This window comes from Jatropha curcas, chromosome 2 (assembly GCF_041381405.1).
Source record: "Jatropha curcas cultivar XTBG-Jc1 chromosome 2, XTBG_Jcur_1.0, whole genome shotgun sequence".
Lineage (NCBI taxonomy): Eukaryota > Viridiplantae > Streptophyta > Magnoliopsida > Malpighiales > Euphorbiaceae > Jatropha > Jatropha curcas.
In genome coordinates this window covers 4,198,981-4,217,952 of record NC_143152.1, presented here as the reverse complement: position 1 = coordinate 4,217,952, position 18,972 = coordinate 4,198,981, and the positions used below count along the sequence as shown (strand labels likewise).

Here is an 18,972-nt window from a genome sequence, read left to right as displayed (position 1 = left end):
TGAAGAATTTATGCAATTTATGTATGAAAATTTATTTTTTAAATATGACTAAAATTAAATAGGTTAAAATTTAAAAATATTATAAGTAAATTAAGTGCATTATATTAGAACTGCACATGACTCGTTATAATCCGGCCCAATCCGAGTGACCCAATCCAACCCGACAGGTCTAGAGATATAATACGTTGGGTTTGGACGTGTCATCTTTATAATTCATTGAGTTGAGTTGGGTCACAAATTCACTGGAACAACCCACAGACGCGATGCAATAATAAATAAATTATAAATTATTTAATTAATTTTATTTGATTTGTAATTTTGAATATAAATATGAAATTATTTACGCATTTAGTAGATACTATGACCTTTATTATTGGAGTATATTATTAGAGTACTGTAGTTTAATATTATTTTAACCTTTAATATCGTTGCACCCGTCAGACTGTTTTTAACACCGGTTGTTATTATTATAGTCTTGAAGGACATGTGTCATAATGTTAGATCTGGCACACAGTTGATTTGGTGTCGGAGAGTGTGCCAGGCTGCTTAGACAGCAAGACTCCACGGAAATGAAACAATGATCATGTGAACTCTAATCCTATCCTTGCTTGGGATCAGAAACGGAAAATAAATAATAGAAGAAGAAATGAAATGAAAAGGGAGGGAAAATTTTGGAAAAAATGGTAACAATACAAATTATTTACACTGTTCCAAAATATGAGTGATTTAAAATTTTTATACAAAAATTGAGAAATTAATTAATTCTTTTAGATAAAAATAAATTTAGAATAATTTAACTAAATTATTTTTTATCTCAAACCAATAGTTGCTTATGAAGTATTTATTATATTTAATATAAATAAAGGTAACATTGAAAAAATATCATTTGTTATTTCTTAAAATACACAAAACGATTTATATTTTGAAACAAAATAACAAATTAAAAATGATTTATATTTTGAGACAGATAGAATATTTAGTAGTTTGTGTTTGGAATTAAAGAAAAAAATATTTTATTAATGTAGCTTTTTTTTTTTTATTTGCACTCTAGTTTTTTTTTTTTTTTAAAAGGAATCTGCACTCTAGTTTAAACAGTGTATTTTAAAAAATTAAAACAAAAATTATTTTCTTTTCTCTTCTTTTATCAAATAAAAAAAATTGGTTTTACTTATTATTTTCTTCCATTCAATATTTTCTCCCTCTTCAAATACAGTTAGTTAGCATTATGATTCTACTTTAAATTAAAATTTTTGGCATTTCATATTTCTTAAAGATTTCCATCAAATTAATTTAAATAAACTAAAAGTTTCACATAATAAAATTTTATAATTTGCATTGATAAATTAATTATATGCAATTTGTCTTTTTGCGAGACAAAAAATTTTGAATGGATATGAGAATATATTATATATAGTGCCAAAATGGTGTGGTGTAGTCGGTGGACAAGAGTGGTTGAATTGGATTGTGAGTTGGATTGGATGGGACTTCACCTCATTTCATTTCCCATCTCACATGCATTGTGATTTTCATTTCTCATGCCTTTATTGATTTTAGTTGTATCATTTTCATTAAATATTAGAATGATGCTATTTATTGATGCTATATTAGAATGATGCTATGATTTATTGATTTTCATTAATAAATGATGCTATTTATTTTATATTTAATTATTTATATTCAAAATTAAAAATAATAATATTTTATAGCATAATTATCTATTCAACTATCATGAAACTACAATTAAATTATTTATGGTTAATTTAGTTGAGTAGTTCATACCAATTGATAACTGATAATGGTTGTTGATAGCTAGTGGTCAATGACTAATGACGATTAATTGATTACTGTTTGTGTTTCATAAAATTTTTTTAGCCGTTGCTGTTTTAAAATATAAAATGACTAGTAAGAACACAATTGTTTTTATGTAATATGGTGTATAATGTGTGTATATATATATATATATATATATATATATATATATATATATAAATTTAATTTGAATATGTTATTTTTTAATTTAATATATTATATGAATAAAATATTAATTAATTTTTAAAAATAATATTTAAGAAATTTTTTTAAATAATTATAAATAAAATGATAATAAAAAGTATTAATTAATAAAATAATTTTATTACTAATCATTTATGAGGTTGATAAAGTCCAAATTGTTAATGAATTGATTTTTTTACTATATTAATCAAGATTCGATTTTAGAGATAACACTTAGAATACGAGAAAAATAAAATCATAGCATATGATACAGTGAATGCAATTTTCTTGTGTGAGATAGTGACATATAGTGGAAAAATGTTTATATATTTATCAAAATTGACCAATTGATTCCATTTATTGCATTATTTGCTAATACAACGATTCTTATTTAATGCTTTGATTTGATTTTTCTTTTAGGCCTAGCTAATCAATAAATGCACATGTCTTGCATTATATATGGTGGAAAATATTGAGAAGTTTGTTGTATTTGATATTATACTAATTAAAGTTATTTGTATCTGTTTATGATTCATTCACGAATCAAACTAATCAAAATAGATATTTTTTAAAAGATTTTCTCAATTTTCCATATCGAAAATTAAAAATATCCTCGTTTCAATAAATAAAAAGTATTTTTCATAAATTTAGTCCATTGGAGCTATTCACTCACAATGGTACTATCCCCTTAAATAAATGTCTTTCGTTTACTTATTTTCAAGAAACGTTAAAAAGAAAATTACAATTCTTTATATCTTATGGAGGTGGGAATCTACGCAAACTATATACAAAGCTAATTCTATCAAATTATTTGATAAGACTTTGGGTTTATTATATTTATTAGTAACCTTCTAATTTGACATTAATATAAAAATAATCATGCTATCCTTTTTTAGTTTAACTAATCTTTTTCAAGATGTGCATTGTACGTTGACAATACTCATTATATTTTTATTTTTTTATACTCTTTTAATTTTTTATTTATATTAAAATAAATACAATTAGTTAATTTGTATTAGACTTTGCCGTATAAGCTACTTGCAATGTTATTTCTTATGTATTTGATTCTATTTTTATATAATGAAATGATCTCAAAATAAAGTTCAATCTAATCTCTATAACTAATCCTTCAGTCCCTACTTTATAAATACAGATTCTTAAAACCCTGATAGGTGCTCAAAAAGAAGATCAAACTATCACTCAATCCTTAACTCTTGCCCTTAATCCCAAATCAATATCTATATACAGTTATAATGAAAAATAATAATAATTTTTTTTACTGGTAGGTAAAAGAAAAAAAATGAAAAGATGATTTGAATTAATAATAATAATTATTTTGGCTATAATGATAGTATTACTTAACCAGTGCAAAGGAATTTATGAACATACATATAAACTCTTGAAACCAAAAAAATGATCCAAAATAGAAATATATAGTTCTAGTTTTTTTCAATTTTATAAATATTATTTTCTTTCAAGTCTAATATATTTAGGATATAAAAAAATATCAAGAAAATTAAAAATGCTTAATCATGAGGCCATCTATTTATTACAATTGAGATATAAATCTCTTACTAAATTAAAGTGATAGTGGTTATAAATTAATATAATAAAAAAATAATAATAAATAAAAATTTCTTATTAAGAATAAAACTCTTTTAAGAACTCAACATATAACAAGAAATAAATTACATTAAAAAAAAAATTCCCAATTCGAATTTCAACAATAACCCTAAAAATGCTATAATTTAATTAAATTTGATTTTGATGCAAAAAAAAAAAAAGTCAAGTCAATAAATAAAAATTACAAAGTAAATCATGCTAAGATCCAATATCGGTCAGTTAATGAGTTTATTTAAGTATTTTGTGTCTATATTATTCTAAGTTGCAAATTTAAAATAAATAAATAAGTTAATTATGTAATAAAAAAAAGATTACATTAAAGAAACGTTGTATCCTCTCCAAATAAACTCATATTTTTTTCTACAACCATACAAAAAAGAAGAGTATACTTTTTTCTTTTTTATTATATATATTTATTTATCTAAAAAATAATTTTTAGAAATTATATCCAATCAAATAATAAAATGTATTTTTTTTTCTCTTAACCACAGGTATCCCAAGCCCACTGGGCTAGAGAACTAAATTATGCTCGCACCAGGTGGGCCCAAGAAAGGATAAAATGCTTCCAACAAGTATTTGCTTCATCTATAAGGATCGAATTGCCGACCTCATCTAAGGGGGAAAAGTGTCGAACCACTCATTCAAACACTCGTTGGTATAAAATGTAATTTTCGAATTAGCTACGACTAAAATTATTTTAGGATATTCTAAATTTCATTGAAGACGATATCGAAAATCCCATGTTTTCCTCCTATTCTCACGTTTATATATAGTACTAGTTCTTTTTATGACCTGTAATGCATGTTAACTATACTCGTAATTATATGCTGATTTTTTATACTCATTTAACTTTATTATTTATATAATTAAATATAAATTCTTATTTAGATTGCAATAAATATAGTGATTTTTATATAGACAGTAAAATATATATTTTTAATATGTCTTGAATTGTAACATCTCATTGAAAAAAAATGATATATTTATTTCTCCCTTTAAAATAATAATTTAAATAAGAAATATGTCATTTATATTTTGTTTCAATATACCGGTTCATATAGTTTTTATTATATAATAGTTGCTTTTACTCCTTTTTATTTAAGTACCAAATTGATTTATAAAAGCCATCATATAACTTTGATTTTATATATTATAATTAATTTGTACGTTATGTTAATAACTTTCATTATAATCTCTTTGTCATTTTTTACATATTGCATTACCCAAAATCGGCGGAGATGTGGAGGTGTGGAGGTTTTATTATCCCTAACGCTATTATCACCTATCACGATTTTCTTTTGCAGGTATTTTCGACACAAGGTGCAGAAAAGGCAGCAGAGGTAGCTGCTTACGCATGGAAAAATTGGGGTCTAGGAACAACTATATCTAGTCCCAAATATGGCAGACTCCAGCGCAGATTCATATGGATGCAAGAAACTACGTGCACGAATTCCATGCTCTGACCCATGCAAATATGGTTGTGCTGTCTACACCCGGTGGCCATCCCCTTGGTGCTACTTCCATGCAGATCACGTCGTCAACAAACTGGTTGGCTTTCGTCGATGGTGCATTATTTCCAGCAGCTGATTTTGCTGGCTTTGGGGCTGTCTTTGAACATGTTGAAGGCTCTTTCACCCTGGCTATTTCTGGTTACAAAGAAGGAACAGGGGTCCAGCTCTTATTGAAGCTCTAGCACTTAGACAATGCTTGATCTTTGCTCAAGCTAATCTTCCACTTAGTGGCTATATTTTTTCAGACTGCCGGTTGCTAGTTTATGCTTTAAACTATCTTAAAAGTTGATAACTCAGATTTTGGTTTAGTTATTGCTGATTGTAGATCTCTTTTTAGCTTCTACACATAATATTAAGATCATGTGAATTAGAAAACAAGAGAATAAGGGAATTCATTTGCTTGCTCGAGCTTCCATTAACCATTCTCGCTTTCATATTTGGGACTCAATCCTATACTTTTTGTTTGATCATTATTCTTCAAGGTAACATAAGCTTAGTGTTATTCCTTTTCGGAAAAAGAAAAAAATTACTTTCGGTAAATAAATATACTTTAACAATAGAATAAGAAAATAATCTAATAAATCAAATTAAATATTTATAAATTATAGTAATTCTTATTTTTTTTATCCAATCAAATCATGAAATCATTTAAAAAATGTATTAATAAAATTGTATTTCGTTAATAGAAAGAATATGATTTGAATTAAATAGGATATCAATATAATTAATCAAATTCGAGATGTTTAAAAATAATAATTTTTTATCTTTTTTTTTCCAACCAAATTAAAGTGCAATTTGTAATTAAAGAAATTTAACTGTATCTTTTTTAAATTAAAATCTTAATTATCTAGATATATTTATTTAATATAAGTTAAAAAAAAAGTTTCAAATGTATCATATTTACACATATTCATTTAGAATAATAATGTTGAAGAAAACTTACAATAATAGTAAATAATAAATAATAAATACTACTACTACTAATAATAAATTATTAAATTATTATTAATAATTTATATAATAATAATGAAATAAAATATAATTAGACATAATAATATAATAATAGTAAAATTTTAATTTTTCAAATGCTTAATTATCTTTATGTTTTATCTGTTAAAAAAGTTAAAAAAAATCCAATTAAATTATAAAGATATTATATATATTTTTGTGTTAAAATTTTTTAATTGGCTATTACTAAGGTTATTTTAGAGTATCTTAAATTTTATAAGGACAATATACAAAATCTCATTATTCCCCTCAATCCCACTTTTATATATAGTATAAACAATTAAATTTTTAGCAAGTCAAATTCAATTAATATTTTAATTTTATTAATGCTCGCCCAATATTTAGGCCATAAAAATAAGAGTTATGAGTAGTTATAAATGCTTTTCTTGTACTCCCTATACCAAAAAGATAATCCATCTTTTTTTTTTATTTGTCCCAAAATATAGTTTATTTTTCCTTTTGAATTATAGTTGAGCATTAAATTGGCTATTATACATTTATTAAATTTTATCTTATTTTCAATAGCCTTCATTAATTCTTATTTATTATTTCAATATAATAATTACTCATGTGTTATTTAAGATGGGCATAATAGAAAATTTATATGTATAAAATTGTCCTTTAACCATAATAATTGCTACTTTCTTAATCTGTGTAAAAATAAAAAGTTGACTATATTTTTTGAAAATATTATTTCATCAATAACTCCGATACAATAATAAAATTAATATAATTTGGAATACAATTCCAAACTTTTAGACCAGCCATGGCCTAAAATATTATACTTCCATTTTTGTTAAGATTTTATTTCCATTTTAGACAGATATTATATACGTATTTAAAATTTTTAATTAGAGTAGAATATGTAAAATTTGATTCTTTTTTATTCAAAATTAACAGTAAAAGTAAGTAAATTATGGATGGAAGTACTTCTTAGATATTGGAATGAATTAATATATTTTTTAAAAGATTAAGATTAAATAATTAACTTCACCAAATTAGTGGGATTAAATAATAGTTTATACCGTTTCAAGGGGTAATCTCCGTAGTAATCTCCATGAGTACAAATGATGCCTGATCCACTCAATATTCTTTCTTTTTTTTTTAAAAAAAAAAAAAAAAAGCATTGAATTGAACTTATTATTTTTATTATTATAACGAAATAAGAGAAAAAAAATTGGACTAATTTGGCACCGACAATGACAAAATACTATCAGAAGCTTTTTCGTGTTGACGCGTAATCCACTATCGAGTCCACCTTAATGTGTACGGATCTGAAATCCTTCTTATTTGTTTAACTTCATTACCTATAAATTATTATTTTCTTACTATATTCTTTCCCATAAAGAAATTCATCCAGTGAAACTTATATTATTATTTTTAACTTCAATTAAATAAACATAGAAATAAAATTTCGTAAATAAACTATGTTATACTCAGCTTTTCAAAATAAATTACGAATTAAAATAATATTAGTTCTAATACATTATATTATAATCACTTTTCAAATTAAGCATGCTAAATTACGAAATTTGAAAGTTTTTTTCTTTTTTTTTCTTATATCGGGTTTTGTTGAGCAATATTCAGTCCGATAATAATTCCTTTAAATTTTGAATTCTTGATCATTTTTATTTTAATTTAAGTCATAAAATCGGAAGATTCAATATTTTTTTACTAAAAGTTTTGGACATTTTTACTAAATATTTTATTATTATTATTATTATTATTATTAAAAAGAGTCACAATTGGTTTAGTTTTGAATAAAAAATATCTGATTAGACAAAAGATTGATAGAAATTAATTTCAAAATTTATATTGAGAATATAATTACAGGAGTGCTTCCATTAATAATGTAATACCAAAAATGAGTTTCGTGCTTGTCAATTACATTAATTTGTTGGACGACTTGTTAATAATATAGATGAATAAACTACAATACTTTACGAAATGAAACAAACGACAAAATTCAAAAAAGAATTTCTGGCCCAGTGAAAACAACATACCATCTGCCGTTTCATTTCATTGAATCATCTCCAGAGTAATAAGTGAAATAGTCAAACGCTAAGACGACAAATATTTTTCACTAATACAAGAAAACGACGAAGGAATAGCCGATCGACATATGGCTGTGACCCAGAAACCTCAACGTCAGTGATTCGACTCGATTTTACCGATTCTTATTTGTCCGTGATGGATTCTTCCAATGCAAACTGGCGCAGGCCAGCCAAACTTTTAACCCACCATCTTGTCACCCTGCATATCAAGAGTTGGTTTGCCTGAGATCATGACCGTTTCAATCTGATCTGTAGTTTTAATTGAGACATTTATCTTGGACACGTACGATGTTCTGTACGGTAATTTAAAAATAAAAAATATTTAGTTTCTGTATATAGGGCTCCACGCGGAAAGTCTTATATGTGAAACTGGTTGGGAGTGGAGGACCGCATGGTTTGAAGTTTGAACTGGGAAGCTTCAAGGGTATACCTCGTCCGGCCATGGGTGCTAATATTTACGGGTTTTGCCACTTCTTCATACGCAAATGGTAATTCTCATAGAAAAAGGGTTTTTTTTTTTTAAAGTTTATTTGTTATGTTAAAAGTTAAAAAAAATAAAATACAAAGTTTAGATTTTTGTTACAAAACTTAAGCAATATATATATATATATATATATATATATATATATATATATATATATATATATATATATATATATCAAAATCTCATTTATTTCAGACAATTATATATATAAATCAAGCTATATTAAAGTAAAAAAATTAAAACTAAAAGCACCTAATTTTTTTCTTAATAAGATAGAAGAGCAATATGTACATAAAATAGTCATGTCTTGTCACTATTTTTCCCTTGTCTATGCTCCTTTCATCCTACTTAAAATTCTTTAATAAAAATTAATTGAATTATATATATATATATATATATATATATATATTTATTGATAATATTAAAATATAAATCTATAATATCTCTTAATTATCTAATAATAAAACACAATATATATTTAAAAGATATCCTAAATATAGATAATATTTACTACAAAATCTACTTCAACAACCGTTATAAAGTATCCCTATGATATCTCTCAAATGTATCTTAAAATTTTAAGAATAAATGGTTAGCTGGGGAGAGATTTTATCCACTTCTCTATATAAAGAGGAAATTGAAAATAAAAAAAAATATATAATCTTACTGTTTGAGTTCAACATATATATAAGTTAAAATGAAGATAAAAATATTTTTTTTTATATTTCAATTGGAGATTTAATTAAAAAATTAATATTAAATAAAGATAATAATAAATTTTAATCTAAATCTATTTAATGGAGACATATCTAATTATCTATATTTGAGATTTTAAATTATTGTAGATTATTGATGGAGTCCTTTTCATAGTCGTAACTCATTAGTAAACTACATCTGAGTTCAGCAGATTTGTTCAGGATTAGGGTTAGGTTGATTCGCCGGATAACGCACTAACCTAGTGGCAGTTATGCAAATTTTCCAGAAAATCGTGACTATATATTGAGGACTCTTTTAACTAGTATCAGATCTTCGCCTTTTTACTCTTTGAGAACTATCTATCTTCTTCGTCGCAGTAACAGTATAAAAAAAAGAAAAGAAAAGAAAAAGAAAACTTACTGCTTTCTCCTTCTCTCTCAACTGTAACAGGTAGCACTTATTTTTATTTTTTCAGGACTTCCATAACCACAAATAGCTCTACCTGTTTCTTGCTTTTGCTTTCTCTCTGTCTCTCTCCAGCAATCTCCATATCTATTTTCTGAAGAAGAATAAGAAGAAAGAGATAGGAACTTAAACTTTCAGTCTTCTGCCATGGCTGATGCAGCCACAAAGCACCTCTCCATCAATGGAGGAAGTCTTGTTTCTGACTTAAAGAGTCTTTTTTCTCTTCTTAAAACAAGAAGAACAAGTATGGCTTTTGCTTATGGCTTCATGTTTGCTTTTGTTGCTTTTACTATTTTCTTAGCTTTTAATCCTTCCCCAAATTCCTCGGCTCTTTGGTTCACCAATATCTTTACTACTACTACGCCAACGCCTACTGCTCCCTCTGATTCTTATGGATCTCAGTTTTCTTCTATTTTCTCTAATTTTTGGCCAAATGGCACCAACTCATCTTTTCCTACAAATAACGCTACCAGATCTAACACTACATCGTCTCAACTTCCCACTTCAAATGATGAAGTGCAAACCCCACTTACTGTACAAAAACCCGCCGTTTTGCGAACAAATCAGTCCGTAGATGCTTCAATTGTCAATAATCAAACTCAAATTCTTGAGAATTCAAATAAAACCGCAATTTCTACACCAATAAGCCCAGTTTCAGCCGAGCAGACTGCAAATTTAACCACAATCCCAGTTTCAGCCGAGCAGGCTGCAAATTTAACCACAAGCCCAGTTTCAGTTTCACCGATGAAATCTAATCAGGGTTCAAATTCAGCCGACAAATCAGGCTTAGCATCGCCGGTGCGGGAAAATCAGGATGCTATTCCTGTTTCAGATTCACCGGAAAAATCAAATCAGAGTTCAAATTCAAACGCCAAATCAGGCTTAGCAACGCCGGTGCAGGAAAATCAGAATGCTAAATCATCTACAAACTCCGTCTCTTCGGTTAAAGGAAAGCAAGAGAAGGGAATTGCAGAGAAGAATGTGGCTTCTAATTATACATCTTCGTTGTCCAAAAAACAGAATAATGGGTCGAAACAAAGCAATGGAACTAATTCAGAGCTGTCAGGGAAACAGGGAATTGAGAGTTTGGTGAATTGCAATTTTTTTGATGGAGAATGGGTGAAGGATGATTCATATCCTCTTTATAAGCCTGGGTCTTGCTCACTGATCGATGAGCAGTTTAATTGTATAAGTAATGGTAGACCTGACAAAGACTATCAGAAATACAAATGGAAGCCTAAAGGGTGCACTTTACCAAGGTATGAATTATGAATTAAAATTAAAATTAGTTATAATTTACTTATTGAGTGTTTTCTTTTGGATTTATAAATTTATTTTTCTTTTCATTTAATTTGTAGTTGAATTTGGATTCTGATCTGTTTATCAGTTTCCTTTTAAAAGTTATGGCTTTGTTTTTATTAAGATTGATTTCAATGAATTGCTTTATATAGGTTAAATCCTGCTAAGATGTTGGATATGTTGAGAGGAAAGAGACTTGTTTTTGTGGGTGATTCCTTAAATAGGAATATGTGGGAATCTCTAGTTTGTATGCTAAAAGGGTCAGTGAAAGATCAGAGCAAGGTTTTTGAAGCTAATGGGAGAGTCCATTTTAGAGGGGAAGCTTCATACTCTTTCGTATTCAAAGTAAGTTATTTAATCTTTTTGTTTTTTTACTATGTATATATTCTTTTAGTCTTGAGTGGCATATGCATAATTCAATGGGTTTTCCTTGGTTAGGATTATGACTGCACTATAGAGTTCTTTGTATCTCCATTCTTGGTTCAAGAATGGGAAATGCCTGACAAAAATGGAACAAAGAGGGAAACGCTTCGGCTTGATTTAGTCGGTAGATCATCTGATCTATATAAAAATGCAGACATCATCATCTTCAACACTGGGCATTGGTGGACTCATGACAAAACTTCTAAAGGGTTAGCTTCTAATTAAGTGCTCAGAGTGTTTTTGTTTGGCATTTGTTTAGCAAATGCTGGGAACTAAACTAGCATTGTAATTGCAGGAAAGATTATTACCAAGAAGGGAGCCATATATACAATGAATTAAATGTTCTAGAGGCATTTCGGAAAGCTTTGACAACATGGGCCAGATGGGTTGATCACAATGTAAATCCAATGAAATCTTTGGTCTTCTTCAGAGGATATTCTGCTTCTCATTTCAGGTGAAAAGCTAATTGCATTTCTTAATGATAGATTTCCATTTATTTTTCTCCCATTTGATTGAGTAACGATGAAGCAATGTTTTTTTTTTGTTGTTCTGATTGAGTAAATTACATGTAATAAAATGTGTTTTTTATTTTTAAAAGGTATGCCAAGCACATGAACTAGGTTCTCAAATAGAAAGCTATGAATCAATAGACAAAGCAAATGTTTCTTGTTCTCTTTCATGATTTGCCAGGTTTGAGCTACTTGAATTGTTTGCAGCAAATAATTTAAATTCATTGCTTTGTCTCTCTCTTCAGCGGTGGGCAATGGAATTCTGGCGGTGCATGCGATAGTGAGGTTGAGCCGATAAACAATGCTACATATCTGAGGCAGTATCCGCCCAAAATGTTGGTGCTGGAGAGAGTGCTAAGAGGGATGAAGACCCATGTCACATACCTGAATGTCACACAAATGACAGATTACCGGAAGGACGGTCACCCTTCAATCTATAGAAAACGTAACATACCACCAGAGGAAAGAAAATCACCACTACATTTCCAAGATTGCAGCCATTGGTGTCTTCCCGGCGTGCCGGACACCTGGAATGAGATTCTTTATGCAGAGCTCTTAATAAGCGAGTACCAAAAGCGGCGAGTGCAGAAGAAACACAGGTAAATAATAGAGAGCACATAAATTTTACATGCTGCAATTGGAATATGGAGTTGAAACAGAAAATTACACGTGTAATTTTTTTCTTCTTTTCCTTTACCTTATCAATTTTGGATTTACAGAAAAAAAAAAAAAAAAAAAAAAAAAAAAAAGAACATGGGAAGATCCAAGAATAGTTATAAATCAAACCTTACCTGTGTATTACGTATATATATATATTGAAGAAGAGAGAGGGGAGAAAAGAGTTCCCTTCCATCTCATTGTCTCTTTATATATTCTTTTAGAATCAAATTATGGCCTTTTTGGGTATTATTGTAAATCACCAATTATTTAGTTAGTTTATTTTGTTTAATAAAATAGTGGGTTTTTAATTATTTTTCTGATATTTGCATTATCTGTGACTCAAATTTTATAATCTTCATCGTTGACAACGTGAGTGTGAAACGTTCAAAGCAAGTACAGTTGTTGGGTTTGGGTGTCATTTTCCTTTTGTTAGCAGTTGTAGTCAATGTTATTCGTTAAGAACCGGCAAAGTTCCTCTCGAAGACCTCTGAAGAGGACCGACTGTTTGCTGCTTTTGATGAAATTGATTAATTAAATTAGTGAATATAAAATTATTAAGGTTTTAATTTTAGTACAGTTTGGTCTTTTTCTATTCGCATGGGATGTTTTTGGTTATTAAAATATTGTTAAAAGTTAAAAAACGAAATTTGTTTAAATACAATATATATAATGTGTCGGTGTTATTGACGGTGAGTTACAGGCCACGTCTTTTTCGTGGAAGCTTTGTATCATTGTCGCAAATAGCGGAGATTATTTTTTAATTTTGACTATTGGCAGATTGGGCTTATGGTAAAAAAAAATTTTCTTTGTTAAAATGGTAAAAAATAATTTTAAAGCTTGGGTACGCTGTATATTCATTTTGCGTATTAATAAAAATTACAATTACACATATAACCGTAGCCTATATTTGATCCTCTAAATGCTAAAGGATTGAATGAATAATTGAGTAAAGGTGGTGTTTGAACAAGTGGATGTGCATAGCAATACCTAATTTCTCATGTTTTCAATTTTGATTATGACTGGTGCCAAATTTAACATGGTGGATGGCCTGTCCTCTATATTGGGACCCTACCCAAATCAGCACACCGCAATTGCTACCTGCTTTGATTTTTTTTTTTTTTTTTTTTTTTTTTTTTTTTTGAAAGAGACTATACCCTATTATCAAACAACATGGCTTTGTTTGTTTGAAGTGAAAATGGACTTGAGGTGATGTTGATGGGCTTAGTGGTATAGAAAAATATGAGACAATGGGCCGATAAAATGCTTCAACCACATTATGATGGGCATTGTATCTACGAAGCCCGCAAAGATTTTCTTTCTAAACGTTTTCAAACATCAAACGGAAAAAGAAAGTGTTACGTGTAATTTTGATAAAGTAGTATGGATTTTAGTAATTTGTAAAATAGAATTTTTACGAATTTTAATTTTATTAACAAAAAATTCTGAATGTGATTTTCAAAAAAAAAAAAAAATTCTGAATGTGAAAAACACATTCGCTTGTATAAAAAATTTAAAATTGAAAGATTTCGAAGTAAGATTAATTTAAGGATTTCAAAAAGTACTATTTACTTTATAAAATAAAATGCACTTAAAAATTAAATTAATCTGGTTAATTTATTTCGAACCAATGTTTAATGGAAGATATCGCCATTTGTAAATTTCGGCCCTATTCAACAAGAAGCTTGGCCCATTTTCTAGTAGGGACACTGACTCTTGTGGCCCAATTTGAATTCCTAGTCTATTATCAGGACAGGCACTACCCACTATTTTAATAGTTCTAACTTCCAACTAATGAAACTTGGTTAATCTTGTAATCTGGAGTCGTGCTGTTTAATGGGCAACACCCATTAAATTTGTAGTTGATTGAAAAGCTTCCATTAATTAGGCTCAGAGTTGAAGTTTAATCTTAAAATTCAAATTCGTCACTATTGAGAGGATTTTATTTAAATATCATTTCAGTTAGAGTATAAAGACACGTGTAAATTTTTATATATATATATATAATCTATTAGTCAAGTAAGAACGGCTAATATAAAATCAATTTAGCAATAATTAAAATTATTGAAGGTCACTAAGGATAAGTAAAAGTGAGACGTTTGAAAAAAGTGATTGAAATGTCAAACATCATCATCTTCCTTGTTATATATATATATATATATATATATATATATTCTTCTCATAATGTCAAAAAGACTTGATTTCTATAAATTTGGTTGCATTACATATATTTTTCTCTCCTTTATTGTCCAGATGGTATGGGACTTGATAGTTGCATGATGATTGATAGCAGAGAGAGGGACCATACAGTACTATCTATTCTGTCTCTGGTCCCAAAATATAATTACATTTTGGTCCCCATTTTTTACATTGACTTAAATGTTTTAAGTGCATCTTTCATTGTGGCTAATTGCTTTACTAAAATTAGTCTCCATCTGTTCAAACTCTTATCATGTTAATAATTATCTGTTGCTTTCAATCATAGCTACCATGTTATGAAACCATACACTGCATAAAATATAAAAATTTCCAACAATTGTACTACATAAATTCATTTTTCCTTGTTTACAATTCCCATCTAGATAAAACGACACTAATAATCACAGACATGTGATTAGTTGTTAAACAATCATTTTACATGTATCTTGAAGATGCTAACCGAAAATACCAGCCAAAGAAATTCGACCATTCCCAAATCAATTTCTTGATTTATATATTTTCAATTCAGGAAACAACTTGACAAATTCGAGCACTAAGCCGAGCTCACAGGCATGTCTGACTTTCATAGCTTCCCTAGCGTGAACAACATAAATTTGGCGTTTCTTGAGAATGGAGGTTACCAACTATGACTTGTAATTTCTATTATAGTATTAGTGCCAACTGAAGAAGCCTAAACCCTAAATTTAGCATGTTTGTTTTCTTGGCAATTGGATTTATCTAACTCTCATTATCAATCCTCAAGATTCAAGAAATAGCAAAACAAAAATCCATTATCAATCTTCAAGATTCAAGAAATAGTAAACCAATAAATGAATTACAGAAAGAAATAATATCGATGATCTTCCAAAATATATTCTATATAAAAATCATTTAATTACATTACATTTTCTAATTAGATAGTAAGACTAATCATTAACTTAATTCCCACAAAATTGAGATCTTTCTTACAAAAATCTCTTCATTAGTCAAAGGAAATGCATCAATCAACCAAACTCTTCAAATTCTCCTTTCCCTATCATCTAGATAAAATTAATAAATTAATTATATATAACAATTATAATTATATTAATAAGTAAAAAAGATTTTCCAAGCCACGATATTTACAAGTGGAAGAGTAGAATTTTTTTTTTTCACCACTAATTGCACCTCAATGAAGATGAGTCATGAGAGTTAGAGAAAGGGTAAGACCTAGGCTTGGCGAGTGATAAAGATTTAGAATTTGTATTGTTAGTGGTGGTGGCGATGGCGGTGGTGGAGGAGGGAGTGGTGGTGGCCACGCGCTCACAAGAAGGACACATGGTGAGAGTGGTGGCAGGAAGTTGCTTGTAGAAAGGTTGTGAAGTTTTCAAAGCTCTTAATTCTTGCAATTCCTTTTGTAACCTCCTATTCTCTTCTGTCAGTGTCTCACAACATCTCCTTAAATACTCACAATCTACCTCCGTCTGCTTCAGTTTTGTCCTACATATTTCAAATAACAACAAAAACACCATTTTATCAAGATTCAAGAATTCAATTCTTTATCTTTCTTCCAAGAAAATTAAATACCTTGCTCTTCTGTTTTGAAACCACACTTCCACCTGGCGTGGACGAAGATTCAATTGCTTTGCTAATGCAAGCTTCTGTTTCTGCACATTTTTACAAACAATTAATTAATATTTTGGATGACAAAAAAAAAAATCTAAAAGGTACCAAAAAATCATTAATGTAAAAGCAAAAGATCCAAGAAAATAAGCATGGGTTGACTTACAGGGTTGAGGGTATTGTGTTCTTTGAAGCTTTCTTCAAGAAAAGCTGATTGTTCTTTAGAGAGTCTGAGTTTCTTCCGAGCCAACCCGTTTTCTTCATCATCACTCGCTCTTGAACTCGCTCTTTCGGTTTCATTAACACCTTCTATATCTCTTTTATTACCTCTACTACCTCCACTGCTTCTAATCCCAAAATCCATTTGAAACGACGACACTGCATTGTTCGGTGAAGATAAAGCCGCTGCTTCTTCAGCCTCCTCCGCTGACAACCGGTTGACATCAAACCCCCGACCCGACCCATCTGTTGAACCCGGTTCAGACACCACTGTAACGTTAAAAATAACCAACAAAATTTAATTCTTAATAAGAAAAACTAAACATGCAAAACAGCAGATCTTTTAAAATTGAAAGTTTTCTCTTGTGATTTCTAGGGAAACAAACAGAAAACGAAAGAATACATACAGTTATCAGTTAGCCATGGAAAGCGAATCTGTGAAGAAGGATTTTGACGGGGGACGGGAGAGAAAGGTAAAAGATCAAGCTGTAGAGGTGGATCTGATGGAAGAACTTTATCACCTTCGCCGCTGTGATGAGATTTTCCATTAAAACCAGTTCCTAAAGCCATGCAAAACCCTAGATCTTTAGTTGAAATATTCGTTGGGTTTATATCAAGAAACTTGAATGGCTTCGAAGTATCACCTAAACTCAAAGCAAGCTCCATTTCTTGGCGTATAACCAGAAGGAGAGAGGGTTTTCTTGGTTTTTGGATGATGAAGAAGACAGTGAAAAACCTGAAAGGCTTAAAAAGGAAGAAAAGAAAAAAATAAAAGCACAAATCTTCTACTTTCTTACTGCCCTTTTAAATTTGTTTTTGCGTTGAGGGAGTAAAGATTGACCGACAAATCCAGGTTGACAAACACACGTGAATCTATATAAATATGCACAACGGTCCGCACGAGAGAGAACGAGAGATTTTCTCTGCGCAATCAGGTCTAGCATATCTAGGTTATAAATTATATTAAGAAATTAAATTAATTTATATTTTTAAAGATTTGTTTTCTTTTTTCTTAAAAAAAAAAATTAATGTTAAATACTCTATTAAGCCTTACATGTCAAACCTTATGCTTCCCTTTTCCATCTTGAAGTAAAAAACAATAGGTCAGGATTGCTTAACAAATCTAATTAGCTTAAATAAAATCTGATTCACTATTATTTTTTTTAATGAAAGATACCTATATCTTCATTTACCCTAATTATTATTATTTAATTTACTTATATATACGTTCAACATAAATAATTTCTTCTCAGTTTTGATTTTAAAAAATGTTTTATTTTCTTGATTGAGGATTTATTGTTGTTTGAATACTCAATCTTTAACTATTAAAGACAAATAAAAAATGATTACAATAAAATTAAATTAATTATTTTTGCTAATACTAATCACATCTTGGCAAATGGAATTGTGTCTCGGGAATTTTTGTTACAATTTTTATAATTTAATTTAAAGTTTTAATTAGTGTTCAAAAATTCGACTTTACACTTTCTAAAAAAAAAAAAATTGACTGCACAATTATTATAGACTAGGGAATTTTAAAAACAATTCACCACTCTACCTACCTTTTAAATTTTTATAATTTTAAAATATTTTTGTCCTCAAAATTTTATTTTCAAAATCTTACTCCATCTTTCTCATAATTTTATTTTAATTTTTCTATATGTTATAAATTAAGAAAATGATAGAATCACCTCAATTTTAAAAAAATAAAGGTAATTGATTAAATTACCCTTTAATTAATGTTCATTTAATTGATATAAAGTTTAGTGCAAATATTTAGATAATAGTATATTTAAAATAAAATAATTAATCATACTTTGATATTCTAAAAGTGTCATGTAAATAGAACCAAAAAAAGTAAAAATTATCAAATTTAACGAAATAGAGGGAGTAATAAATAAAAATCAGAAGGTAATGACTAAAATTTAAAGATTCAATTGCCAAAAATTAATTTCTTGTTTTGTTCTACAAAAAGAAAAAAATCTTATTTTTGACCTTTTAATAATTACTCTGTTCCGTTAAATTTAGTAGTTTTCGACATTTTTTCTTCATTTAGATATCACTTTTAAGAACCAAAGCAACATTAATTATTTTATTTCAACTTTACTCTTATCTAGATATTTACACTAAATTTTATCCTTATTTTTTTTTAAAATTGAGATCATTCTATTATTTTTTTAATTTTTGTGAAAAGTTCGACAAATTTGAAGGAATGGACTGAACTATTTAGT

The 18,972-nt window shown here is 28.3% G+C and overlaps 2 protein-coding genes across 3 annotated transcripts; one reads left to right on the top strand and one right to left on the bottom strand.

Moving 5' to 3' along the window:
- The first annotated feature begins 9,735 nt into the window (after positions 1 to 9,735).
- Positions 9,736 to 13,035, top strand: LOC105646533 (trichome birefringence-like protein (DUF828)). Its single transcript, XM_012232397.4, has 5 exons — positions 9,736 to 11,092; positions 11,285 to 11,477; positions 11,571 to 11,764; positions 11,851 to 12,009; positions 12,310 to 13,035. Exons 1-5 carry the CDS (start codon positions 9,981 to 9,983, stop codon positions 12,665 to 12,667), a joined length of 2,016 nt encoding a protein of 671 aa, XP_012087787.1. The 5' UTR covers positions 9,736 to 9,980; the 3' UTR covers positions 12,668 to 13,035.
- A 2,742-nt stretch (positions 13,036 to 15,777) lies between these two features.
- HAT14 (homeobox leucine zipper protein) lies at positions 15,778 to 17,635 on the bottom strand. Of its 2 annotated transcripts, none has more exons than XM_012232396.4 (4): positions 17,149 to 17,635; positions 16,689 to 16,987; positions 16,487 to 16,566; positions 15,778 to 16,399 (listed from the first exon to the last, which is right to left on the bottom strand). In XM_012232396.4, exons 1-4 carry the CDS (start codon positions 17,405 to 17,407, stop codon positions 16,078 to 16,080), a joined length of 960 nt encoding a protein of 319 aa, XP_012087786.1. In that variant the 5' UTR covers positions 17,408 to 17,635; the 3' UTR covers positions 15,778 to 16,077. The 2 variants fall into 2 exon arrangements, with proteins under 2 accessions (XP_012087786.1, XP_012087785.1); XM_012232395.4 differs by having other exon boundaries at positions 16,689 to 17,011; positions 17,149 to 17,630.
- Between the last annotated feature and the right edge of the window lie 1,337 nt (positions 17,636 to 18,972).